Raw genomic sequence first — 27,293 nt, 5'->3', positions numbered from 1 at the left:
ATTCCTCATATTACCCCTAATAGGTGAGTGTTTTCAACTCTATTTCCCATAAAACGAAAGAAATATAGAGTGGTTGAGTCATTTGCCCATGATGATTGAACTTCCTGACACAAAAACCTGTATTCTATCATAATGTCTGGAGCTTGGGAACAGCCATAATTAAGCACTATCAATTGCTGAAAAATCTGTTTTAAAACCTTAAAACCCTTGTCACTAACTTTCCCCCGGAGCTCTCTCCAAGTGAGCTCAGCTAGAGGAGCTCTATCTTCCTCTAGTGAGAGCCAACTGTGCCTGTCTTTACAGGCCTTCTCAAGTAGGATTTCTGAAGCATGGCGATCGGGCGGCAGTGGGAAATAACCAAGACTAGCCTTGTCCGAAATAATCAGCTTTAATAAAGGAAGGAAGTGGGGTAAACTTACAGAGCCAAGGTTCCAGCGAAGAGCAGGGAACCAAGAGGGCAGAGCTTACCCAGACCCGGTTCTTTTAAAGGTATTTTTTGCCCTGGAGCGGCCACGCCCCTCAGACAAGGGATTGGTCAGCCTCCCCAACAGATTTCTTGTAGTGATAGACTATATAACTACTTAAAACATGGAAGATTTGTGGTAATGAGCAAAGAAAGTTCCTTAGTAGAAACAGAGGAGCGTTTCCTAGGCAGAGAGATATTTTCCATTAGAAATAATCTTAGCGCCAGGCAATGGTTCACACACCTTTAATCCTAACACTTGGGAGGAAGAGGCAGGTGGATCTCTGTTCGAGGCCAGCCTGGCCTATAGAGAGAGTTCCAGGACAGGCTCCAAAGCAACAGAAAAACCCTGTCTCGAAAATAAACAAAAGAAAAAAAAATAATCTTAGCAATGGAAGTCAGTTCTAGTAATATAACTAGAGCAGCAGACTAATGCATGTCCCAGATGTGTGGCCTGTGTGGGTTGTCTTGGACCCCAAGCACCATCTGAAGTCTTTGTCTATAGGAAAATGCTTCCCAACAGACAAGGTAAAAGGATCATGAATGAATCCAATAACCATCACAAAACCTCACACACAGTGTGCACTAAAGATCTTTATTGATTGTTTGATCTTTAGTAGAATTGTGCCTCATCACAAAGGCCAGTGTAGCACTGAGCTTTCTACAGTCTTTAACTTAGAATTGTATGACAAAGTTAAATGTGACCTCGGAGTGTGAATTAAATATCATTCCGTTTTTAATTAATATGATTGTACAAATAGTTAAAGTAGAATGTTTGTAATTTTTCCAGGTAGTTTATAACTCACAGGCATGTAGATGTTGAAATGATCCCTTCTTCTAGGAAATACTGCTAAGTAGTCCAGTATCCCAGCATTCTAGTCTTAATTGTTGGTATAGTCTTTCCAAGAGTGTTTTAGGTGACCTAGCTACTTGCCTGTCTGATGGATGAATGCTTTATCTAGGGAAAATAATTTCTTAGGTATATTGTTTGGATACAGTAAAAAAAAAATCTTCTTATTTCATAAAGGCAATTGTTTTGCTCTTTCAGATGTAACTGTATGGAGCCACATAGTCCCAGCAATGATACACTGAAGGAATGGAAAGAGTCCAATATTTCTGCCTCTGACATAATTTGGGGGAACCTCAGCGTGTCCGTAAGTAAAACATGGCACAAGAAGTCAAATCTTGAGTCATTTACTGTAACGACTTTTATTGACATTTTTAATCACTTATTGCAACTAAGGTAAGAATTTTGAAAATACAAACTTACACAAGTAACAGCTTTGTTTTAAAGTCCCTCCATTTCAGATATCCATCCACAGTCGGGTTCTCATTCCTTACAAAACAAAAGCCTTCTCGTAGACCTGAGTTGCCCTTCTGTTACACAAACAGAAGAACAGAACTAAAGTCAACTGAAGACCATTACATATGAATCTTGGTGATCATCACGGCAGGACCCATTCTGCTTTGCCCACGAAGGACCTAGGATATTTCCACTTACTGTGCGTGCTTCTCCCACTGTTCAGAACAGGATGAGGGGAGCGGATGGTCTGATATTTTACTGTAAATACTAGTCTTTGATGAATGTGACAGTTAAAAATACTGTCATATGTTTCTCAACAGATTTCCAGCTTCCATTTTTATTCTTTAGTCTACTCAAAGGAAAAGGGAGGGGCTACACACACGTTTTTGCCTATAATGCTTAACCTGCACCTTTGCTTCTTTTTCTTCTCTGGAATTTTTTCTCACAGGAACATTTCTGTTTTTACTTTGTACTCTATGTATGTGTGTGTCTCTCATAATCTGCATTCATAAGTTTCAGTTATTTCTGTTCAGTGAAAGCATGAAATTTTTATTTTAAAAAAAAACTGTTCTGCTTTATAACAAATATAAAATTCCCTGGGTGGCCCCACTTTCTTTTATATTCCTTCCAGTTATGTGCATTGCTATCCAAAGATTTTGCCACACTGCCTACCTTTATGTTCACAAATATCTTTATAGTCATCAGCCCAAAACCAGACAAATTATACCTCATTTGATCAAACACATATTATTTTAGTGAATCAGTTAACAGAACATAGAAATATTTTGTTATATAAATATTATAAGCCTCAAAATATATTTAAGAAAAATATGCCCTTATGTCTGTTATCATTATATATGTTCTTTCAAAATTATGAATCAAATGACTTACCCTTGGCTTACAATTCAATGCTGGTATATATTTTATGACCTCTATTATCTCCTGTTATCTCTCCTTACTCCCCTTCCTTTTTTACCCCCCCATGTGTGAGACATCCCCTTAGTTTAAAACAGAAATTAAATGTTGAATTTTGTAGGTTACAGATTTCACTTTTTCAAATCGAGGCACCTTGAAGAGTGGTCCCTTGACATTTTCTTCAGAACAAGCCTTCGCTTACTCTTATCTCCTTTTGTGGTTAACATGTATTCCTTTCCACCTGCATTTCCCCAGAAATGTAATACAACCAGGTTTCTGGTACCCAGAAAACCTTTTAAATTAATCAGGAAAGGAAATGATGATGTGAATAAGAAAGAACAGTCCAGCTTATCGAAAGCTTAGTTCTGGAGTCATGGTGAACATGTTTTGGTGTGAGTGTCTTTGTAGAGAACCTGTTTAAGAAACTGTATTATTTTATCCAAAGAGCCTCTGTTTGCTCCCTTTTCTCTTATTTTCTTTTCAGCACAAGTTGAAAATAATTCAGTCTGAATTGTTCAAAAAGTAATTCATGTTTTGTATACTTTCTGAGTCACTTAATGCCTAATAGTAACATTTATTCTATATATTAGCCAATCCTGAATAATAGCCTTCTAAAAGACAGAGTTATTACACAATCGATGGAGTTAGTCATAAGTGGATTATTTTCAAATTCTTTTACTTAAGATTTTTAATCAATATATTTTGATAGTGTTTTCCCTTTCCCACTTCCTCCCAAATACTTCCACCTCTCTACCCACCCAACTTTTGAAAGTAAAAGTTTTGAGCTCAACTAGAGGTTTGTAAAATACTTTAGAGACAAAAAATTTAACATTTTGACTTATTTTAATTTTTGAAGTTCTCTAGCACAGGCCACTGTTCTGAAAGAAATTTCATATTATTTTTTATTTGTTAGTAGCAGAGTTTTCAGTAGATAATTTCTATTCTTGACCAGAAACATTCTGAATCACAAGAATGACTGTTACACAAAGGAAAAGCACTATGATTCTTAAGTCAACAAAATTAATTAATTTATCTTATATTGTTTTCTCAGGATAACCATAATTATTATCTAATGTATATATTAACAAAACACTATATTGATAACTATTATAATAATATTAGTAAAAATAGTGATGCAACATTTAATTTACATATATATTTAGCATATCATATATTATTTTATTTTATCACAATATGTCTCATGATTTCTAATTTATACCTTGCTAACTCATAAAGGGCAAAAAATCAGAATCGAAGGGTTAAATATTTGATAAACACTGAATGATTATATTGAACTATTACTGTGGGATATTTAACTATGTAAAAATGTGTTACTTTTGTTTATGCTGCATTTGTTTAATATTGTAACGATATGCTGCTGTTTTACCTTGCTGCCTAAGTAACCTAACTGATCTTATAAAAAGCTAAACCACCAATAGTTAGGCAATAGAGGGATAGGCAGTGCTGTCATGCAGAGAGCAAGTAGGAGGAGGAATCTAGGCTCCAGAGAAGATAACTGGAAAGAGTAGAGAACTAGGGAGAAAGGCAGGAGATACCCAGAGCCAGCCAGACAGTCAGACATACAGTAGGATATATATAATAAAAGAAAGGTTAAAAACCTCAAGACAAAACATAGATTCTTTTAAAAGAGAAACTGGTTAATTTAAGCTATCAGAGCTAATGGGACAAGCATAAGATAAGGTCGAGCATTCATAACTAACACTGAGTCTCTGTGTCATGATTTCAGAGCGGGTTGGTGGTTCAAAAGAAAGCCTGCTACAAAGTTCTTCCATCTAGTCTGTTTACTATTTAGTTCAAATTCATGGCAAGCTAGTATACTTAGATTTGTGTAATGCATTTTAGCTCATGATTTCTAATTCTTATTTAATAAAACCTATTTTTGTCAACTCGCAGAATTGTTGAAATAGAATGTGTTCATAGAGTAATTAGTAGAAATCTGTTTGTTACCAAGTATCTTTTGAGTACCCATTGTAAGTTAAACCATGTTAGACTAAAGTGAAAGATAGGTTTGGGCTTTTGTTTGCATTTCTAAATTTCAAGACTCATTTCTCTCTCTCTCTCTCTCTCTCTCTCTCTCTCTCTCTCTCTCTCTCTCTCTCTCTCTCTCTCTCTCTCTTTTCTATCCTTTGCCCCATCTCCCTCCTTGTGTGTGTGTCACACACAGATAGCAGAAACTGAAAATAAATGTTGAATTTTGTAGGTCCCAAGATTTACCTTTTAAAATTATAGACCTTGTCCCCTGAAAAACAAGAGAAACTAATATTGTCCAATCTGCTTGAGTTAGAAAACTAGGCTCAGTATGGTGGTCTGTTATAGATAAGGAAGTTGAATGATCTTTCACTGGCGTCTGACTCCTTAGATGTAGAGGATATGACCCAGTTGCATCCAGGGAACGTTTAGAAGCCTTTCACACCTGCATTACAGGTGCTCAAAAATCAGTGTGCAATGCGTAGGACTCTCGCCTCCTCTGCTTAGACATTGTACTGCTTAGCAATTGTTCCAAGCATCTCTGAACAGGGACACACACAAAGAAAAGAAAAATGAAAACTTCAAGATTTAGTTATTGTTTTTTATTTATTCTGATTTAGAAAAGAAAAACTAAGGCTATAAATACTATCTAGAGGATTATTCTGTAGTTTTTCAATAGCCATTTTTCTGTGCCTTAAGTCAGCTTAACATGAATAATTGAAATTGAGCTAGCAAAAAAGATCCTGGCAGACCCCTTAGGTGGTTATAAATTATACTGATGGGCACCTATGTCAAGTGGAGTTTACTGGTTGGTTACTTGTTTCAGATGACATTGTAGCTACTTAGTTATCTTAAAATATTCCAGAGGAGTTAATTCTATGCTGTAGAAGACTTGGGTTTGATTCAATGAAAACACTGTGTCCCTTAAATTTTCTTCCTGCTATTGCACAGTTCAAACTTTTTTCAGAATACCTAGATGACTAAAGAAGTCACTGCATTTTTAAGCTGTTATTTTTATTTATTTTGGAACAGAGTAATATAATTTTTAGAATATAAAAGTTTTCTAAGATGACAGAACATTTTTTCCTTTCATAATATTTAATGCTTATATAAAATGTTATTTCGTCTTGAAGTTCTTTTTGACTTTGCTGCCACCTAATGGTTAAGGCAGTAATAAATTTTTTCTTTCTCTTTTTTTAGAAATATGTGTGTGTGTGTGTGTGTGTGTGTGTATCAGAATAATAGACATGAATTTTGCCTTGCTCATGTAGTAATGTTTTCTTCATTTTTTTGAATTCTATAGTTACCATATCTGACTGAAAGTCCATTTCATTAATTGTATATCACCATTTTTTTTTTTGTTGCCTTTCTTGTCTTTCTTGGTAGTTTTAAACAACTTTTTCTAAATCATAGTTGTTTTAATATGCTATAACCCCACTGCAGGAGTGGTGCCTGTGGCTGTCTCCACCACGGCACGATGAGGCTGAAGTACATTGTTCAATCTCGCCAGGCCCTGACTTTCTCAGATATCAAATATAAATGAAAACATCTATCTCTGTTGTTGGTGTGGAAAATGGTAAAAATGATACATTTTAATGCTTTGTCGTGTATCTGATGTTAGTATTAAACTATACATTATCAAACTTGCCACACTTGAAGTACATCTGTTATCTTGAACTTAATAGACGTTAAGTGTTACACCTATCCAAGTAGAATTTTGAAGGTAAATATCGGTGGACAGTTAGTTGCAGCTGGTCAGGTGTTAGTTTCTGGAAGAAAAGCACTGGACTTTCCTTATCAGCTCTGTTTTCCTTCCCGGGCAGGAGTGCAGATCACTGCACGGGGAATATGTTGGGCGAGCCTGTGGCCATGGCCACCCCTACGTGCCTGATGTTCTCTTTTGGTCGGTGATCCTGTTCTTCTCCACAGTTACCATGTCAGCCACCCTGAAGCAGTTCAAGACGAGCCGGTATTTCCCAACCAAGGTACCTGATCTGTAATATTCCTGACCAAAACATAAACTAAAGGGCAGCTGTGAGATGCCACATTCTTAAAAACAAAAGAGAGTTAGTGACAGAATGAAGGGAACCGCGGAGAGGTTTTGTTGTGAGGGAACTGGCGAGTTAGTGGTAGGCTGTGGGAAGGGGCTGGAGAGGAGGCACTTTGGTGACATGGGTATCTTAGGTGGCACAAGCCCTTCAGGTTTTACCTCTAACGGAAAGGGTCAACTTTTCCCTTCCCACTTACAGTGGAAAGTCTAAGCGCACAACATATCAATGAGTATGGCGTTCTTTCCCAGTAGGCAGAGGGGCCTATTCCAACTTGACAGGTACTTCAGAGGAGCAACCGTTACACTGTCTAATCCCTGGTTCTCATCATTCCTAATGCCGTGACCCTTTAATATCAGCCCTCATGTTGTGGGGATCCCAACCATAAATTTGTTTTCATTGCTACTTCATTGCTGTAATTCTCTCCTGTTATGAATCATAATATAGCTCTCTGTATTTTTCAATGGCCTTAGACAACCCCTGAGAAAGGGTCATTTGATGCTCAAAGGTGTTGTAACTAAGAGGTTGAACAGAGAAACCCTGCAATGCTCTCTAGACAACTGTCTTCTTGTTTTAAAAGCAACAATCCTTTCCCCTAATCCACCATGCTTGTGTCTGCATATTTGGGAAGTAAACAGAGAATCAGTTGAGTTCAGCACTTAGCCCTGAAAAGTAACTTCTTTGATGTTTGATTCTACTACAAAAGGGGACAGTGGGTGAGACAGAAAATAAAACCAAGGAAACAAATATTTTTGGGTTGAGATACCCTTTTCAAAAGCATTCCACTTTGGCAAATGTGTGAAGTTTTCCCTTCCACAGAGAGCTGCTTTCCTGTCACCTTCTCCTTGCTAATATGACGGATTCATTTCCTCCACTTCCACTTAACCTGATCAATACTGCATTATTCTCTGCATATTGGAACCTTAATCCTAAGTGTTTTGTTTACATGTTGCAGAAGCATACTAATAGAAAATTAATATAACTGATAATTGCTTACGGATAATTACTCAAGCACGTCTTGTAGGACTTGGGGGGGGGGGAGGTGGTTCAGTCAGTGCAGGGCTTGCCTTGGAAGTATGAGAATCCAGAGCCTCAGAAGCCATGTTTTAAAAAGCTGGTGTATTGGTGTATACCTGTAATCCCAGAGGCAGTGAGATTGGAGGGGAGGAGGTGAATCCTGCATGTGCCTGTGCCTTGAACCTGACCTACCTGGTGAAGTTCCATGCCAATGAGAAACCATGTGAGGGCCAGTATCTAAGAGCTTCTTTTCTGACTTACACACGTGTACTGTGCACTCTCACACAATGGCTTCCTACAACGAGAAATGGTTCAAAAACTGGTTTATACAGAATTTGCTTTAAATAAAAGAAATTTTAAAGCTTGCCCACACTGTTTTTGTATGTTATTAATTGTCATGTCTTGAGCAAAGCTATTTTAAAAATTTAAAGTAAATAAAACAGGTAATTTTATTTAATGGTCCTTTAGATTCATAATATTAAAATGTATGCAAGAGTCCTAAAATTCATCAGATTCAGGCCAGATGACCTAAATTTGTGTTCTAAATTTTCACATACCTGGGATCAAAATAAATACTTTACATAAATACTAAAAGGAAAATGACCACCATTGTTTCAGCTCAATAAATCTTTATTCTGAGAAGTGTAGACGAGGAACATGAATATGTATTCAAATTCTAGAATAGCTAACAATAATACTTTATAATGTGCAAAGAATGTAACATTGCAGTAACAGCACTTGTAAAGTATGATTTGAGACTGTTTCTGAGTGCCTTATTGTTGATAGCTCTCCCAAGTAACAACGTTCTCTTTATTTCTAGGTTCGATCCATAGTGAGTGATTTTGCAGTTTTTCTTACAATTCTCTGTATGGTTTTAATTGACTATGCCATTGGGATTCCATCGCCAAAACTAAAAGTACCAAGTGTTTTCAAGGTGAAAACACTTAATATCTATCTGCTTTTCTATCTCTCTGTGTCTGTAAATCTTTATGTAAGTGATATCTGTGACCCCAGTACGTGAGATTTTCCTGAGAGTGTGAACAATATACATTAATAGAATAAGAAATAAATGATACACAGTATGAATAAAATTGTGATTTAATATTAAAATAGAATTATAGACATAAAACCAGAAGGCTGCTTAAACATTTCTCTGTTGGCTATTATGGTTGGAATGTATACATACTTTACAACATGCCTCATGCCAAGGAATCATTCTGAAACTAAGGAACATGCATTATTGTGAGGTGAAACCGTAGAGTAGATGGGGTTTGAAAACCAGATAAAATAGTCTTTAAATGAGAATGCCAACCATATTATAAAGGCAAGACATACCCTTGAAGCCAGGAACGTACTGTCTCAGCCTATTTTCTCATCTGTCAAACAGAACTAAGAACTTAATCAAAGGATTTTTGCTGTCATAATGAATTCCTCTGAGACTCAGTTCCAGCATTAGCCATGTTTTGAACCTTTTGCTGAACTTCTGATGTGACTGAGTTTCTGTTTTTTGTTTTAATTTTTGTACAGCAGCCTGTATACATACCTAAAATAAGTTACTATATTATATCAAAATACTCTGTTTATTTGTCTGCTTGTGATTAGAAACTAAGAGTGTTCTATCTTGTTTATCTATGATCTTGTTTCTAACATAGTCTTCAATATGCAATTTTAAATTTGCCAACAGTAAATGGTCAGTGTTGATGTTATTTACTTAATGCAGATACTAACTGTGAATATGTTTTTTAATTAACCTGCTGGAGTTCAAATTCAGCCTCAATTAGTTACTAGCCAGGAACCTTAGACAATTTACTATAGCATTCTATACCTCAATTTCATCTTTACAGTGTAGAGTAGAAAAAAAATGAGTTGAAAGATAACACACTTAGTATGGTATCCTTAGTGATGTAAATTTTCCATGAGTTCATTATTATTGAATGCTCAGCCAGCCATTTTATAATTAAGCATTCCCTGTTTATATCTATATGACTTAGTTCAATTAGGTATTTATCAATCTAGGTACTAATATGTATGATTAATGTTTTTCTCAGCCTACAAGAGACGACCGTGGATGGTTTGTTACACCACTTGGTCCAAACCCATGGTGGACAATTATAGCTGCCATTATCCCAGCTTTGCTTTGTACAATTCTGATTTTCATGGACCAACAGATTACAGCTGTCATCATCAACAGAAAAGAGCACAAGCTAAAGGTGTGTTTTAAGGCCCATTATACTAAACATTCTCATTTAGTTGGTAGGAATTGATGGTCATAGATTCTGCCTTTGTTGAGTATTCATCTGTTCAGCATGAAATGCTGTTTTCGAGGTCATAGTTTTTATTGATTGTCAGGAAACTGTCTCACATAGGTATGAAAAATTGCTTGCACTGTTTGACTAACCTCCAGAGTATGAAATCTTACTTTAATAGGGAAAATCAGTTCTAACTTTAGCATGCTTAGCCTTGATTTAAGAAAATATTCAATTCTGGTGAAGTACATTTTATACCAATCTGCCTATGTTTGGGATTCCTCTTTCTTTTATTTGACATCAAATATGTTCATTATTATAAGGGACCATGTCTTCAGGTATGTTTCACTGAATTACATCATTTAGAAATTATTATTTGTTTGCAATGCCTAAAACAAAGGAAAACTTGGGTCATAAATACTCTATAGCTTGTAAGTAACATCTTTGAGAATTATTGCAAATTTCTAACAAACTTTTAAAACAAATAGATTTTATTTACTGTATATTCTGTCCTGCTGTTTTGTAGTGGTAATTAAGTATTTTTCACTGTCATTCAATTGTATGCAAAATAAGTATCATTTATACCAATGTTAAGTTGATAAAATACTGAATGGTTAAAAATAATCAGAATCAATTAAGGAGGATGGGGCAGAAGACGATAAGAGCCAGAGGAACAGGAAGGCTGCTGTGAGACAGGGAAGCTGTACCTATGAAACCTCAAGGATAACACCGACAGACATGTTGGTATGAAAAGGGGAAGGTCACCAGGTCCATAACTAGACCAAGAACTACAGGCAACTAATGATGCTAGGGAAGGGAGAATTCGTATTTCCCAGGGATGAGCCCCCTCATTGGTTAACCAGTACCAAATGAGCAGCGCTGAAGTCATAGACACACAAGCAGCACTAAATGGAATCAGCAGGTTATATGTGCATACTTATACATTTCAATGTGTGTGTGTGTGTGTGTGTGTGTGTGTGTGTATGTAACAATAATAAAGAAAAAGAAGCCATGAATCTGAGAGGGAGGTAGGGACCATGGCAGATGTTAAAAGGAGGGTGCATGGAAGGATTTGGGAGCAGGAAAGACTTGGGGAAATGAAGTAATTATATTTAATTAAAACTTTTATAAAATCAAAATCAATCCTTGTAAAATAGGACATGTACAGTCTTATTCTGTTCTGACATCTGAAGAAATTGCCAGATGCCTCTACTTATCTCTAAAACTAAAAATTATTGCTGAAGTAACAGATATTGTGCTATGTACAATTTTATAAATATATTAGGATAATTAAAATATCTATGAAAACTATTTCAGTGATATAACAATAAGCAGTTATAAAATGTACAATTGCTTATAATAAATTATATTAAGGAGTTTGGGGTACATATTAGAGAGAGTTTGCATTCCTCATTCTCTTGAAGAAACTAATGATGAAACTTCTTTTAAATATAATTAATTACATTTGTGTGTGGTTTTTGTCAAATAAAATGTTTAATTATTGAAGATATCTATTTCACATCTTCTGTGAACTCTTAGGGATGGCAGCTATTGTGGCTTATACCAGAAACCGCCGCACTTGGGAGAGTGACTCAGGAGGATGCATGAGTTCAAGGCCACCCTGGCTACATAGAGAATACAAATACAAGTAAAAAGTACAATGAAGTAAATAACTGCTAGACCATTGGTGTGTCGGCTAACCAGTTCCCCATGTAGGAAGGAGAGACCCTGACTTACAATGCTGCTGGTTTTCATGGTTCAAATGTCCCTACTATACTACTATACTACTGACTGATATCAACTAAGGAAATTTTTATTTGTCTTTATTCACACATTTATCCAAATCACAATTTGACCAATGCAGAGAAAGATTTAATAAAATTTGTATTCCTCCATGATTAAAAAAATACTTGGAAAACTGAGGTTCAAAGTAATCAAACATTAAGAATAACAAAAGACAAAAGCAATATATGACGAGTTCACAACCAATATAATCCCAAATGAGGAAGAACCAAACTCACTCTCTCTGAGACCAGGACCAGGACATGGCAGCCTGCTCCGATCTCTCTTACGGGGTACAGCAATATGACAAGAGAAAGGGATAAAAGCACACTAATAGAAAATGAGGGAGAAAATTATCCGCTGTGCATGAAAAAAATCATTGAGCAATTAGTTTTCAGAAGTGAAAGAATTGGCTCCAAAGCTTCACTAAACTAGGCCATTTTGTATTATAAGTTTGGAGTGACTTACAAAATTTATTTTATTTTTAAAAATAAGGAAATCAGATTATAAGTTTAATAGCCTCATTAAATTAAATATATGTAATTTAATTTTGTAATATTTAATTAAAAAGCAAATATCACCACAACTTATTATTAATATAGTACAGCTAGTCACAGCTAAGCACAACTCTTTAAAGTCAGTTAAGCATGATGCTGCAAAGTGTATTAACTGTACTCGCTAAAATCTAGAATCAGTATACTATACATTTTGGTTTTTTAAAATAAAAATATCTTTACTTTTCTGTTTTTATATGAGTTTGATTTATAAACCAGAGAATATGAAAAGTTAAAGTGAAAAAGTAAAAACTCTATCTCATTAATCTGAAAGCATTGCTTATGCTTTTTATACAAACTTAGGTAGCTTTTCCTTGGTTAGTTACACAGAATTCCAGGTCCATACAACATGTCCAGCTCAAAGCAAATATTTTACATAGTACATATACTGCCTACTGTTTTCCATATAAAAACATTGCATTAAAAACTATGTTAACTACATAAATCTGAATTATCATTTAAATAGCTATATATTTCATTATACTGAAGTTTTAAATTGAACTAAGGACTATTTAGGGGAAAAGAGATAGAAAGTCATTGTTTGGCTTTCATCAGAGTAGGTTAGCCTTTGTAATAACAGGCAAAGATGCCACCTTGCTGAAGCCTGGCTGTCTTTCCAGACTGTGAGCTAAACTGCTCTAGGTTTAGCTGAATATGATTCATTAGTGGAATTATATTTAGAATTATATTTAGAATTATATTTAGAAGACTAGACATTGATGGAGATTTAGTATCATCTTCTCAGCTGTCACATACCTTTGCTCCTTCTGGGCTTCAGACTTGGGGATCACAGCCTTTGTTCTTGTTCCTTGTTCTTCATACAAATAAATAAGTCTTTGACATTTGTGACTATTACAAAGTTCTAAATATATCCAGAATTTTTCTCCTTTAAATCAAGGCGAGTATTGCTAGCATAGTAAAATTTTCTTTAAGGGTCCTCCAAAGCTCTCAATGGCATTGAATGGATTGAAGAACTAAATTGTTTAATATTTATCTTGAAAATAAACACAAGGCTATATTACATTATCTCTTTTGTTACACAAATAAATAAGCATAGATGTAAATGTTAAAATTTAAAACTGAAATCAGACAGGACCCATCACATTGTGCTGTCCTCCGCCAGCTGTCTGCAGTGTGAGTGCTCTGCTCTCACGTTGGATGTAGATATTTTCAAAGCAGGTTCCTGCCAGTCTAGTTATAACTTAGCAACAAGAGACTTATTTCCTGCATAGTGCCTTTTCCTCCTATAAGTTCCATTATAATATAATCTATTGTTGGTCTTCCTCCTGACAACAACGAAAGTATACTTTCTTAGAAGACTGCTTACTAAGAATAACAGTTTATTCTTTGGCTATTCAACACGCCTGTTGCTACACTCAATTTTTTTTTTTAAAGTTTTCTGGCTTTGGCTTGAGATTCGTATTTATAAAAAGATGTTTCCTGAATACATCCTCAAATCACAAGCTAAACTACACTTTCAGATTTTACTATTTTCTTTTAAATTGAAGGCTAATTGTTGGTTGGTTGCAACATTGTCTGGAATTGTTCTGTGAATCATGTTCGTCCATTTCTGTGTCATCTCTCCGGGTCACCTCAGTATTCATGTCATTTTCTGTCTCTTCCAAATGTACTGTAGATCTTTCTCATTTTTCCTCACCTTATTGCCAGAACTACTCATTTTCTTTTACATGGTATCTTTCATGACAACAAGAAAATGTTTTAACAATAACTTTTGCTAGTAAATACACAATTAAATGTTGCGCTAAGGAGACTCACTAGTTAAGTAACTTACTATACCTGAGAATGGGGAGCATAAAATTAGCAAAAAAAAAACCTATATATTCTATAGATGTACACTTAAATCTATGCTCTAGAATTTTTTTCCCTTTTAGAGTTGGAGGGTGCAGGGGTTAGCTGAATCCTTTTCAAAGGCATTAAAAACAAAAGCTTGGTTTTGTTTAGGGCTTGCTATGTAAAAGTGGAAATAAAGAGAGACATTATTTTGTAGAAAAGAAAGTTTCTGTTAAGATACAGCTCTGGGATTTTCTGAATGTTTCTGTAGACAGTTCAGGCTTCTTTTGACATCATTTTTAATAAACAGCAATACAATCCCAGATCACCAGAGTAAATGAATGCATTTGCAGCATTCATTTGGCACCGCATTCCCTTGATGATTATGGCATTTGATATGTTCTTTTTTGCCCTCTTTGTCAGCCTGGTTCTTCATGTCAATCTATAGTCTTTTATGTGGTTAACTTGACAGATGCAGGAAATTGCTGCCAAGCTTTGCAATGATTTTTTTCAGCGGTGGCATCTGGGTATCAGATGGTCCTCTTGGCTGGCCTCTTGTCTTGCTGCATGTTGGTTTTAGTGGGGTCTGGTGCAGCATCACCTGTTGCTATGCTCCCTCTTCCTCCCATATGTCCATTTCCCATGATTCAAGGATGAATGTGAGAATAAAAGCTACAGTTCTGTCTTTATTTTTGAAAAAAAAAGCTACAGAAATATGTTGCAAGGTGCAGAGTTCTCTCTCTGACAAAGGGATACTTCCTTTTGGCTGGCATGCCTAATCAGCTAATAATTTGTTTGCAGCGAACTAGTTTTGAAAAACATTTTCAAAGAAAGGCAAGAAGGATGCTGATTAATGAGTGGAAATGTCAAACTGCTTTATTTCCATTCAGTCAAATTATTCTTATTGTACAGAATAATTAAAGGAAATCATGTATTCATTTTAAAGATGAAGTTATTCTCTCTGAAATAATTATCTTGCCCACTTCCAGAAATCCAAAATTCTATTATTTATGTTTCTATCACATTTTGACTAACTAGTGAGAGTTACAGGAAGTCATTGTTCTGTGGAAGTCTTTCTTTATAGTCCATGTAGTGAATGCAGGTGCTTACAAAGTTCAGCATCTACTCATAGAATAGAAAAATTAAAAACCCCAGCTCTTCAGGAGCTGTCATGTTTTTTCTTTTGCTGTTCAGCGTGTGGCCCCAGCACTCCTCAGAGATCTCACTCACTTTGGGTAGTATCACAGCTTGAAAATAGTTCCGCAACACAGTTGCATTGAATCCCCTCAGTTGCAGGAATTTTGGTAGACTAATTCATATTCTAATTCGCAGTCCCTAGGACAAAACACACTTGTAACTGCTTCAGGCATTGCTTTCCAAGGGCTTGAGTTTTATACTCTGAAACTATAGCTTACAAAATGTTTTGCCAAACTTTTTTTCTGTGCACTTTTGGTTATATTGACACCAGAAATTGTTTTCCATTTTCTGGCATTTTATCACCTTTATCAGGGCAAATGTAACTACTCTAATTATTCTACAATTAAAATTATTACATTGGATTTTAAGATACATTTCAAGAATGCATGTTTCCTTTTAAAAGTCATTCCACTCAGGAGGCAGAGGTAAGCGGGGACTGTCCATGAGTTCAAGGCCAAGCTGGTCTACATATGAACTGCAGGACACTATTTAATAAGACACTGTAACAAAAAAAAAATCAATCTGCAAATTCTATTGATTGTTTCCTGTGTGTTAATAATTATGCTAAGAAACAATGGAAAATACCAAGCAATGATTTGATGTTATCTGTCCTTAATAAACTTGGTTTTTTAATAGGAGAACCTAACATGCAGTTGGTGCTTATGATATAGCACATGTTACTCTCAATGACTTCTAGAATGAAATAATTTAGTTATCACAACTTAATGATATGCCTTTTATTATCATTATCAATTTCTCTCAGATAGGAAAAGGCCTGAGATTTGTTTTTTGTTGTTTTTAATTTTATTTTTTAATTGAAAATAGTTACTTCTCTCATGTAATTTATCTGACCACAGTTCCTCCTCCCTCCACTTCTCACAGCCCCCTCCCACCTCTCCTCTCCCCTAGAGTCACACCTGGTCTGGTTCCTTTTCAGAAAAGAGTAGGCCTCCAAGAGACAACAGCCAAATAAGATGAAAACAAAATGCAGTAAGACAAGGTGAAAGCCCTCATATCAAAGCTCAACAAACCAACCCACTGAGAGGAAAAGAGTCCCAAGAACAGACAAAAAATCAGAGACAGACCTGCTTCCACCATTAGGAATCCCACGAAAACTCCTTGCTAATAGCCACAACATATATGCAGAGAACCTGGTGCAAACCCTTGGAGGCCCATGCTTGCCATCATTTGATCCCAGCAATGCATTTTCAGAACTATAATGCATATACTTTCATGAAGTAGTATTAAAAAATAAAAAATAAGAACCAGAACACAATATAGATCAGGAGTTTTGCTGCTTCTGGGGTTTTTACACTTTCTACACCACAGGGCACAGCTGGAGGGGCCAAGAGTGCCTTTGGGTGTCTTTTGAGCTCTTTCCTTGGCGATCTAACCCAATCAGCCTATCAAGAGAGCCATCTCTGAACACCCTGACACCTACTTTTCCTCAATTTTCTTCCTGCACTTAAGTGTGGGACAGTGAGAATAAGGTGGAATTAAAGAGAAGGCAGGAAACACAGAAAGTTTTGAAACTCTTATTTCAAGGAATGACTAGATTGGTTGACTGTTGAGAAGTTACCAATGGACTGAGACAAAAGTGAGACTAAGTAAGGGGAGATTAGGCTCTATGATATTCTTTCCAATAAAACATCTCCTGCTGAAACAGGAGCGGGCTGCTGGAAACAGTATTTAGGGGCTTAGTTCAAGAGCATCTGCCATGAAGGGACTCTCACTATTGTCAGGAAGTGGTTTCTATTCACAACCAAGACATCAGAAGCTTGTTGCTGACACCACTCCCTTTTCTTTCTGTTGTGTCTTTAACAGAAAGGTTGTGGCTATCACCTGGATCTGTTAATGGTGGCCGTCATGCTGGGTGTGTGCTCCATTATGGGCCTGCCATGGTTCGTGGCTGCCACAGTCCTCTCCATCACGCATGTCAACAGCCTGAAGCTGGAATCAGAATGCTCTGCTCCAGGAGAACAACCCAAATTTCTCGGCATCAGAGAACAGAGGGTGACTGGGCTCATGATTTTTATTCTTATGGGGTCATCCGTTTTTATGACCAGTATTCTGAAGGTAATAAAATTATCCCTTATCAAAGAATGAATATATTTAAGGTAGCAGTTTAATATAAACATAAATTGGTAAATATTGCATGGTATGAGATAGAAATGATATATTATTTGAAACTTTATATTATTCTCCATCACCAAGTATGAATGATATTTGTCCTATGTTTTAGAGTCCTTAAGTACATGAATGTGTAATTTTGTCATACTTCCTGACGTTAACAATTCTGACTTGTAATTTTCAAGCTATGGGGGAAGCTCACACTTCCTGAGCAGCGAGTGACTGAGTTCACTGTACTTCGGCCCAGGTTAAAGGGTCTATTGTTTTGTCAGTATGTAGGTTGGATGTAATTTACTATAAGTGAATGGTACAGACTGGACAATGCCGTGGTTGCAAAGACAGCTTTTTATTTCGAAGGCCTCACACAGATGCCACATGTAAATCAGCACTGCATATAAGAAATCTTCACATTTAGCCAGGCGGTGGTGGCGCACGCCTTTAATCCCAGCACTCGGGAGGCAGAGGCAGGCGGATCTCTGTGAGTTCGAGACCAGCCTGGTCTACAAGAGCTAGTTCCAGGACAGGCTCCAAAGCTACAGAGAAACCCTGTCTCGAAAAACCAAAAAAAAAAAAAAAAAAGAAAAAAAAAGAAATCTTCACATTTGAAATTATCAAATTAATTTTGAGTAGCAGTAAAGAGGGATTGTTTGTGATATAAATCTGGCAGATATTCTTGCAGCATGTTAGTTGCTTTATAAATTATCATTCATTTTGATTGCTTAAATATCAAATATTAATTGAATTATTGAATTTACACAGCTTCTTGTATCTAATCACTGAGAAAATGTATTACTGCTATATAAGTAAAAGGATACTGGATAAAATGAGCTAACCCAATAAAAGAAATTCGATCAGTCCACATGTTAACAAATATCTGCCATAGCCTAGGACCAAATTGTAGAAGTAAACTTTATTCTACCATTAATCCAAATATTTTACTATTTTATAATAGAATGTAGACTGTCTTTAATGTGGCTAATAGTCAGTATTTGTTATGGTGCAGTAATAGTTGATAGTACTATTTCTTAGGAATCATTTGGCTTTTTAGGGTATCTGACACTTACCTGCACTATTGTCTATTTTAGATATTGAGACACTAGGGTGCGGGCAGTTTATGTGACTGCTTCAGTTACCCAGATAGAAATGCCGGGTAGAGTCTGAACTATGTCCTCCAATCCTGCATCATACTGGCTTCTAGAATGTTTTTAATTTTCTCTTTTCCTCCTTCTGTGGTAGGTGTAAAATGAATGACCACATGTTGGAAAATAATGCCTCCTGTTTTCTAATTGTTTTTTGTTTTGTTTTGTTTTTTTTGTTTACAGTTTATACCCATGCCAGTGTTATATGGAGTGTTTCTCTATATGGGTGCTTCATCTCTAAAGGGAATTCAGGTAAATTACTTTACTCTTACAGGCATACCTGTTGTAACTTCAAGTACAGATGTGAGTCGTGAGACAGCAGCCATCATCTGAGGAGAGGCTTTATGACCACATGTAAATTTTTTTAAAGTGGCCAGAATGGTAGATACTGAAGAAGAGTCTCTGCTAAATAGGCACTCTCTCACTTATGTATTGTTTATCCAGCCCCAAAGATGGGTGGCCTTAAATTGCTATGTGCATGTGTGTATTTTTGGGTGTGATTGAAGGCGAATGCACAGATGTGTGGAAGCCAGAAGACAGCCCTGTATTCAGTGCCTAGGTCAGAGTGGCCAGCCAGTGAACCCAGGGATGTTTCTAACCTGATTTCCCCAGTACTGGGATTCCAGCCAAGCACTACCATAACTGTCTTTACTAAGTGGGCTCTGAGGATCTGACCTCAGCCTTCATGCTTGTTCGGCCAGCACTTTGCCGGTTGAGATGCCATTTACCATAAATATATTAACACTGCAAAGAGTTTAGTTTCTGTCACCCTTTTGGAAAATGAATTAACTTCATTTCAAGATATGTACAAATGCAAATTATGATAGTTATCAAGCTGTGTTTATGGATTCTGTCCACAACAATAGAAAAAAAATGCCTATACAAAAGATTTATTTTGGTTTGTGGTCTCAGGAGATTTCAGGCCATCGTAGCAGGGAAGGCCTGGTAGAGCAGCTCTGTCTACAGCAGTGGGAATATGGATAATGGTTGGTCACAGGGCAGCAAACCAGAAAGCAGAGAGTGTGGGGCGTGAACTATTGGCTGGCTATAACTTTCAAAGACCGGACCCCCAGGGACAGACTTTTGCTATCCCACACCACTTGTTAAAGGTTCCATAGCCTCCCAAAGCAATGCTACCACTGGAGATCAGGTGTCCAGAAAAACAAACCTGCGGGGAACACTTGAGACTCAAACTGTATCTGAGCAGGACAAAAAGACAGAAGGAAGAGGGCCATGGCAGAGTGGAGGTAGAGACTGGAGTTTTGCTGTCGAAGCTTAAGAATACAGCAAACCGTGAAGAGCTGCAGGAAGTGGAAAGGCTCCTTCTCCTCGGGATCACAGAGGTCATAGTCCTGCCAAGGTCTTCATTTCAGCCTTTTGACCTCCACAACTGGACAATACATTTTTATTGCATTAAACCAAAATGCTGTAGGAGTTTGTTCTGCCACCTTCAGAAACGAATACAGATTTCTACTTAAATGGACCTTGAATTGCCTTTGTTTATAGTGCTGCTCTTTGGCCATAATACTTCCTTTTTTTCATAAGAGACTGCTATGGGACTGACTTACTGTATAGATCTCTTTTTTAAGCTAAACATAATATGAAGAGCAGTTTTTGCTATGGTGTGGCGACACTAACTGTTTACCAAAACATGCTGAGGAGTTAAATCCTGGCTGGGGCACAAGGAGCACAAGATCCCTGACCTTATGCCTTCCAACTCTTAGAGAAGCAGCAGTCAGATTTTGGAACCTGTAGGCTGTTATAACTGAGACGAAACTTCAGCAGGAGGCCATTGTAAGACGCTGTAACACACAAAGCATAGGGATTAGGCCTCAAGGAAGGGAGGGCCTGATAGGGAGCGGTTAGGTTTTCAAATTTTACTCAGAGATTTAATTTGCTCATTTAAAGTATCATGTATGAAATGCATTTTAATAGAATTAGTTTAGTATTTTCATTTGTTTTTGATTTTTGATTTTTTTTTGCCTTTGGCAAAAGTTTCAATGACTAGTGATTTTGTCTGTAAGTGGAAAGTGTTTATTATTAGGCCTCAGGCTCACATAAATAGAGCATCAGGAATTTAAAAAACAAAGTGAAACAATTGTGGGTAGATCCTGACAGATTTGCTTTTAATTTCATTCAAATCATTTCTTTTTTACCCACGTGGTTTAGAATTAAACAAAAATGTCAAGTTTTAGGATTACTTGGGGTGTGATCCTTTCAAGTGAAATTGAGGGAAAACATTGAAGTCCTCAAGTCAAATTTAATTAGTTATAAATCACATTAATGAAATAGAAAGCCTAGGCACACGTTGACAGGTCTCACATTGAGAACAGAATTGGTGGAAATTTAAGTGAACAGTTAACATTCCTATTGGGAATTGATGCTAACTGTGTGGGGAAATACTACATGCTGCTATTGGGCTACGCTGAAAGACAAATGCAAAACTTAGAATAAATTTATCACGATTGTTATTCTTGGAGTAGTACTAGGCAAGCACATTAGCTGTCTGTGTCAGATATCCTAAGGAGCATGCTATTTTGTAACCTAGCAAATTGGAGGACTCTTTATGTCACCTGGCTTTTTGGCACTATTAAGGAACTTACTATGTAGGCTTCTCACTGTGAAATATGGCAGAAAAAACAGATCACAATGTTCTCATGAATGCTGTTTCTGTATTCAAATATATAACCACATCTATATTCATTCCAACATTGCAGGGATCCAAAGTGAAGCAAATGTGCCACTTAAACAATAACAATTGAAGCACCCACTCCCTGAAGCACACTTATGCAACAGCACAGTTCCCTAAATGGATAATGATGGCTGGGGAAAATTCTATAGGAATAGACATTCAGTTGTAAGCTAAAGGATTTTATTCTCTCTTCTTCCGCCATGCACAAAATTGTATCTGTTTAATGATTTCTGATTTTAAGAAATAGTTATGAAGTAGAAAAGACACACACACACACACACACACGCACACACACACACCACACGAGAGGTGAGCCAAGAATGAGGTTAGCAGTCAGTTCTGTCATGGGTTTCAGCAAAAACTTTGGAAGGTTATGAATGAATATTGGTGGATGCTGTAATGTGCATTTGATTGCAGTTTACATAACTGGGGAACAGTTGTGCCACACATAAGGCAGAGAAGACCAAAGGGAAGATAGGTTTATGTTGTTTGGTACCCTATTACACCTATCCCATATAAAACTGGATTTTGGCAAACCAGGATGCTCCAGTCCTAACTCTACAGATACTTGTTTATCTGCCCTGTACGTAAAGTTGAAAGATTTGATGATAAGTAGCTGATAGTTTTCTTATGGTAGCTGAGCAATATTTTATTTAACCAGTGTTCTGTTGAAGCTGTGTAGAGTATATTATCATAAAAATTATGAAATATAATAGTGGCTGAGGGTGGTCAAAACCACTGTTTTCTAAATAGCCACCTCTCACTGAAAGAATTTTATAAATAAAATTTGGCCTAAAGATTAAACAAGTGGCTCACAAAACAAAACTAATAAGTAGTAAAATCAGTTACTCAGCAAAATGTGTTGAAGTGTCTATAAAAATGTAGCTTATAAAAAATTATTTTATTTATCATTATGACAAAATTGAAATAGACATAATCCACTAGTTACGGTGGATCCATCTATTAAATTGACCCAAATAAGATAGTTTGCATTTATTTATGTATCTGCATTGATATGCACTATATGTATGCATACATGCAGGTATTGGTCCAGTTGCATGTACCTGTGTATGCAAAGGTTCACATGAATACGTGTGCATGCATATGGAGGCCCTGAGTCAACCCTGGATATCTTCCTCCGTCACTTGTCACTTGTCTTCTGATACAGGGTCTCTCAGTGAAGCTGGAGTTCACAGATTTGCTAGACTGGCTGGCCAATGAGCTCCAGGGATGCACTAGAGTCTCTCTGCTGACTAAACTATCTCCCCAGCCCCCAAACTTAAAATATAATACAAAACACTTTGGTCACAAAAATATATGTAGGCCAAATCTTTATGTAAGTTGTGAATGTTTCTAAAGACAGCATCAAAACCTTTGTTGGGGACCAGAGTGCCAAAGCCAAAACAGCAGGGTTCCAAAAGGAGGAATCCAAGGCCCTCTACACAACAGCAGGGGTTTGTGTGGCCCTTGAAGGAAGCTGAGGTCTGTCTGGGAGTACTTAGCATGTGAAAGCCAAAGCCATGAGGGTAGATGGTGCACTCTGGGAGAGAAAAAAGCACACCAAGCATAGGAAGCCTAGAAGACCAGTATCTGGGGACAAAAGGGAGAGGTTATGATGTGATAAACAGAAAGAGAACGAATTTATCTTGTCTGACATAGTGCTGGTTCTCAAGGTAGCAAAATGTAGCACTGACTTTACTCTATGCAAACCGTTTTAAATGACACCTTGTTATAACATTATAGGAAATACAGTATACTGTTCGATAAACAGAGCCCACACTGTATGTCATTTTCAGTGTCCTGCAGTTTTTACAACTGTGTCATTTGAACCTAATATTTTGAACATACTAAATATCTAATTGTCCTGCTGTTATTGTTGTCTTATTCTTAAAATGCAATATAGTCTGTTTAATCTTTTAGTTATTTGATAGAATAAAGCTCTTCTGGATGCCAGCCAAACATCAACCAGATTTTATATACCTAAGGCACGTACCGCTCCGGAAAGTCCACCTCTTCACGGTTATTCAGATGAGCTGTCTTGGTCTTCTGTGGATAATCAAGGTCTCAAGAGCTGCTATTGTCTTTCCTATGATGGTATGAAACTTCCCCAACGCTTTCTCTTTAACTGAATTTTGGGAAACACATGAACTAAAACAGCAATAACCGAGTATCCTTGAATCACCTTGAACAGTTATTAGAAAATCTAGCATAAACTTGGGCACTAAAGTCAGGCTTGAAAAATATTTTGCATTTCGCTGATTTAATATCAGTTTCTTTTCTTGGTCACTCGTAATGTAGTAGTTAATGGAAAGCGGGATGGGAAATGTAAATTTAAAAAAATCGCATTGAAATATACTAACAAATATGAAGAACTAGGCAAATTTTTAAAAATTAAATTTAATTGACTGTTTCAGACATATTTTAAATGCATTTATAAGTATAGTAAATTTGAATGACTATATGTAATTCAAAAATTATTAGCATATAGAAGAATCTTTTAATGTTCACTTATCCTAATTTGAGCTTTTAATTATGCATTTAGGGTGCATAATCAAGTATATTTCATAGTTTAAAATTTTTCTTTAAGATGCCTTTAACATTGAATGAAATCTTAGATTCTATCCTGGTGATTTGATAAGAAAAGGAAATAAAGAGAAAGATTAGGCCATATTTTATTCACATGTGTTTTCAATTTTTAGTTTAATGTAAGTCCTAAGACGCATCTATATCTCCTCTCCATTTCTTTGTTTACATTTTAAACTACTTTGTTATTGTCTATAGGTGTTAGCCCTGGTATTTGTGAGGAAGTTGATGGACTTCTTGTTTACCAAACGGGAACTCAGCTGGCTTGATGATTTAATGCCCGAGAGTAAGAAAAAGAAACTTGAAGATGCTGAAAAAGAAGTAAGTCACAGTAAACCCGGTGTTTTATTTAAGAGAAGCACAACAGTGGCCACGCCTATAGTCCCAGCACTCGGGAGGCAGAGGCAGGCGGATCTCTGTGAGTTCGAGGCCAGCCTGGTCTGCAGGAGCTAGCTCCAGGACAGCCAAGGCTGTTACACAGAGAATCCCTGTCTTGAAAATCAAACAAATAAACAGAGATCAGGCCAGAGATCTTACACAAGTAAGGCAATTCTACATGAAAAATGAAAATTTGTGCATTTGGTTACTCTCTAAATTATATGGCTTATTTTCTGATTTCTTGATCATGGGTGGGGGAAAATTGCTAAAGTGTAACTGTTTCTGAGATATGATGACTGCTTTTGGTTGAATGTTTGAAAAGGAAATAATGTGATATTTCACTGTTGGTAATGTTTCTTGCTAAGAGGTTTTAATCAGTGGATTTGAATAAAGTCGTTATTCTTTCTTTTGGTGGTGGTGGTGGGGGGGGGGGGGTTCCAGATCTAACTGGCTTCTAAAGTGATCCAAGCTTTAAAAACTTATTTGAGAAAATTTCAGGTTTTAGTTATCTTTACAGACTACTGATTTATTCTATTCCTGTTTCATAAGAAGAAACAAGTTAGATATAAGTTTTATGAAATATATAAAGTTCCCATGTCAGCCTGAATCCTTTTTTTTTTTTTTTTTTTTTTTTTTTTTTTGGTTTTTTCGAGACAGGGTTTCTCTGTGGCTTTGGAGCCTGTCCTGGAACTAGCTCTTGTAGAACAGGCTGTTCTCGAACTCACAGAGATCCGCCTGCCTCTGCCTCCCGAGTGCTGGGATTAAAGGCGTGCGCCACCACCGCCCGGCTCTGAATCCTTTTTTGAAGAATATTTAATCACACCATTTTTAAAGCTCATAAACAACTCTAAGGAATGTAAATGAAAATAAAAAATAAAGACTTTTTAGCAGAGTAACAGAGCCCAAAGATTACAAACACAAAAACAAAAGAAAAATTTCTATGTATAAACGAAATAGAAAGGACACATTTTAGGAGACTTGTTCATTCTTTCCAGTATTGTTTTCCCAGGTGTTTATTAAAAGCATTCAATTTCTTTTCCACTGAATATTTTTTTTTTGGATCACAGATACTTTTCTTCTTTCCTGTAGGGAAATTTATTTGCAAACACAAAAATAGTTTTGTGCTCAGTCATTTAGATAGGCCAGATTGGGCCACAAATTCTGATGACTTTTTGGCAGAGAACATTCTATCACCATAGCTAAACGTGATTTGTGGACCCTTCCTTCATGGTGTCCACATATAATGACATCACAATGGTGTATCTTATTTCTGCATGAATGTTTCAATTTTCCAAAATGTTGTAGAAGGCATGTATAGAGTCATATTTCTAGCAATGTTAATGCCACATTGAAATACTGTGAAACTGGCACTGGTTCTTGACTTTTCTGTTTACTGTATTTGTCTAAGTAGCAGAGCTCTCCTAAGACTAGTAACGGTGCCTATGTGATGAAGTGAAACTTACCCCACCTGAAAAACTTCCCAAGATTTAAAGTTGGAAGACAATATTTATTGCCTGTGAATTTTCCCCATCTTCCCAAAGATTATATTACTAAGCTCATTTATCTAGTAATATATACATTATGCTTTCTTTATTGCACTGCTTTTATTTCCTGTCAAACATCTTTACTGTTTCTGGTGGGATAAAGTGGAAGCACTCCTTTCCATAGAGTACCATCTCTTTCACACAGCGTTCTCCTGAGGCCATTCTCAGAGTGAAACGGTCTTAGGATTTCATTTCTCTTAGTATTTGGGAAATTCCTAAGGGAAATGCTGTGTAAGCCAGTGTGCTGACATTGTCATTTTTCTCTACTGTCCTAGAAAGACAATGTCAGATGCTCCTGTTTGTTTGTGACAGGCAGAGAACAAGTTGACAGTACTCATAAATTTTTTAGAACTAGCCACTGTAACTTTGCACAATGATATCCAGGCAAAAGGTTTATCTCGGATATGATTATTGCTAATAGAATTAGTCACTCCTCTTGCCCATAACTACTTATAATGTTATATATACATATACTAATATATTTATTATCTATATATAGTGCTTACATGTATGTGTATTATATTTGCATATTGGGAGTTTATTAATTCCACTGAGACCTTGTATAGAACTTTTAACCTTTTATATTATATCACATTATGCCTTACTGTGCTCTGATAGTATTTACTGTTTTGTGAATTTGAAAGTAAAGATTTTAAGAGAAACTAGATATCACTAAATTTCCTAGAACTTATTCTTCCAGCAAGTACATAAAAATAGAATAAGACTCACTGGGGGAATTTTATAGTTGAATCCTTCAGTTCCAAATATGAGGGGAAAAATAACTTGCAATATATTTACCAGAAGGGTTTAGAAATCCTTATAATCTCACATAGATTTTGATGATGATATTTCATATGATCCCAACTGCATGGAAATAAACAAGAAACCCACTGTTTCGTTCAAGGAATAACCTGTCCTCAAACATTGAAAAGCAGTTCTAAGTAGTGCAAAGAAGACATCACACCAAGAGTGTGGAGAGATAAGGAAGGACGTGTGAAGATGCTTATGTTCTATTTAGAACTAGCATCGGGAAAGCAGAATCGGTGAGGAGTGGAGGAGGCCCTGTGGAGGATGACACTGAAGCTTAAATCCAAGGTTAATTTTCTACTTGAGGGCCCAGACTTGGGTATCTTCTTTTTTCTGAGCCTATGAATTCCCCTGAAAGACATGTCTGTACTGTAGTGTCTTGTACCACTGCCCAGGACTCCAAGAGACTGTACAGTAGAGTAGGTAATGGATAAGTTCTTCAGAAATGTTCAAATTAATTGAGGAACTCTGGTTGTGATCTGGCAAGACGATAAACGGCAGAAATGTCTCAGCTCCCTGAGACTTGAATTTAAAGTGAGCTCACCTCTGGTCTTTCTGATGATAGTTACAAGCTTGGACCTTTATCCTCCAGGGTTTTCCTATCAGTAGCCCATTTCTGGTCTTATGGCACTGAGAAAACATTCATTTGACCTTAAAATTCAATAATGAGTTAAGCAGAATAAATAGCTACACAGGCCAGTCCAAGGTCGCAGAG

The 27,293-nt window shown here is 36.5% G+C and overlaps 1 protein-coding gene across 4 annotated transcripts in view; it reads left to right on the top strand.

Moving 5' to 3' along the window:
• Slc4a10 (solute carrier family 4 member 10) overlaps window positions 1–27,293 on the top strand; it is a 132,901-nt gene that overhangs the window by 87,930 nt on the left and 17,678 nt on the right. For all 4 annotated transcript variants that reach the window (XM_038335809.1, XM_038335806.1, XM_038335807.1 and 1 more), the window contains 8 exons: window positions 1,512–1,617; window positions 6,494–6,655; window positions 8,556–8,669; window positions 9,784–9,945; window positions 17,130–17,381; window positions 18,758–18,826; window positions 23,187–23,360; window positions 24,048–24,170. In XM_038335809.1, the coding sequence (XP_038191737.1) occupies window positions 1,512–1,617; window positions 6,494–6,655; window positions 8,556–8,669; window positions 9,784–9,945; window positions 17,130–17,381; window positions 18,758–18,826; window positions 23,187–23,360; window positions 24,048–24,170 (1,162 nt within the window). The remainder of the gene's footprint in view (window positions 1–1,511; window positions 1,618–6,493; window positions 6,656–8,555; window positions 8,670–9,783; window positions 9,946–17,129; window positions 17,382–18,757; window positions 18,827–23,186; window positions 23,361–24,047; window positions 24,171–27,293) is intronic.

This window comes from Arvicola amphibius, chromosome 7 (genome assembly GCF_903992535.2).
Source record: "Arvicola amphibius chromosome 7, mArvAmp1.2, whole genome shotgun sequence".
Lineage (NCBI taxonomy): Eukaryota > Metazoa > Chordata > Mammalia > Rodentia > Cricetidae > Arvicola > Arvicola amphibius.
Note: the sequence above shows the minus strand (reverse complement) of the source record. Positions and strands in the feature narration are given on the sequence as shown.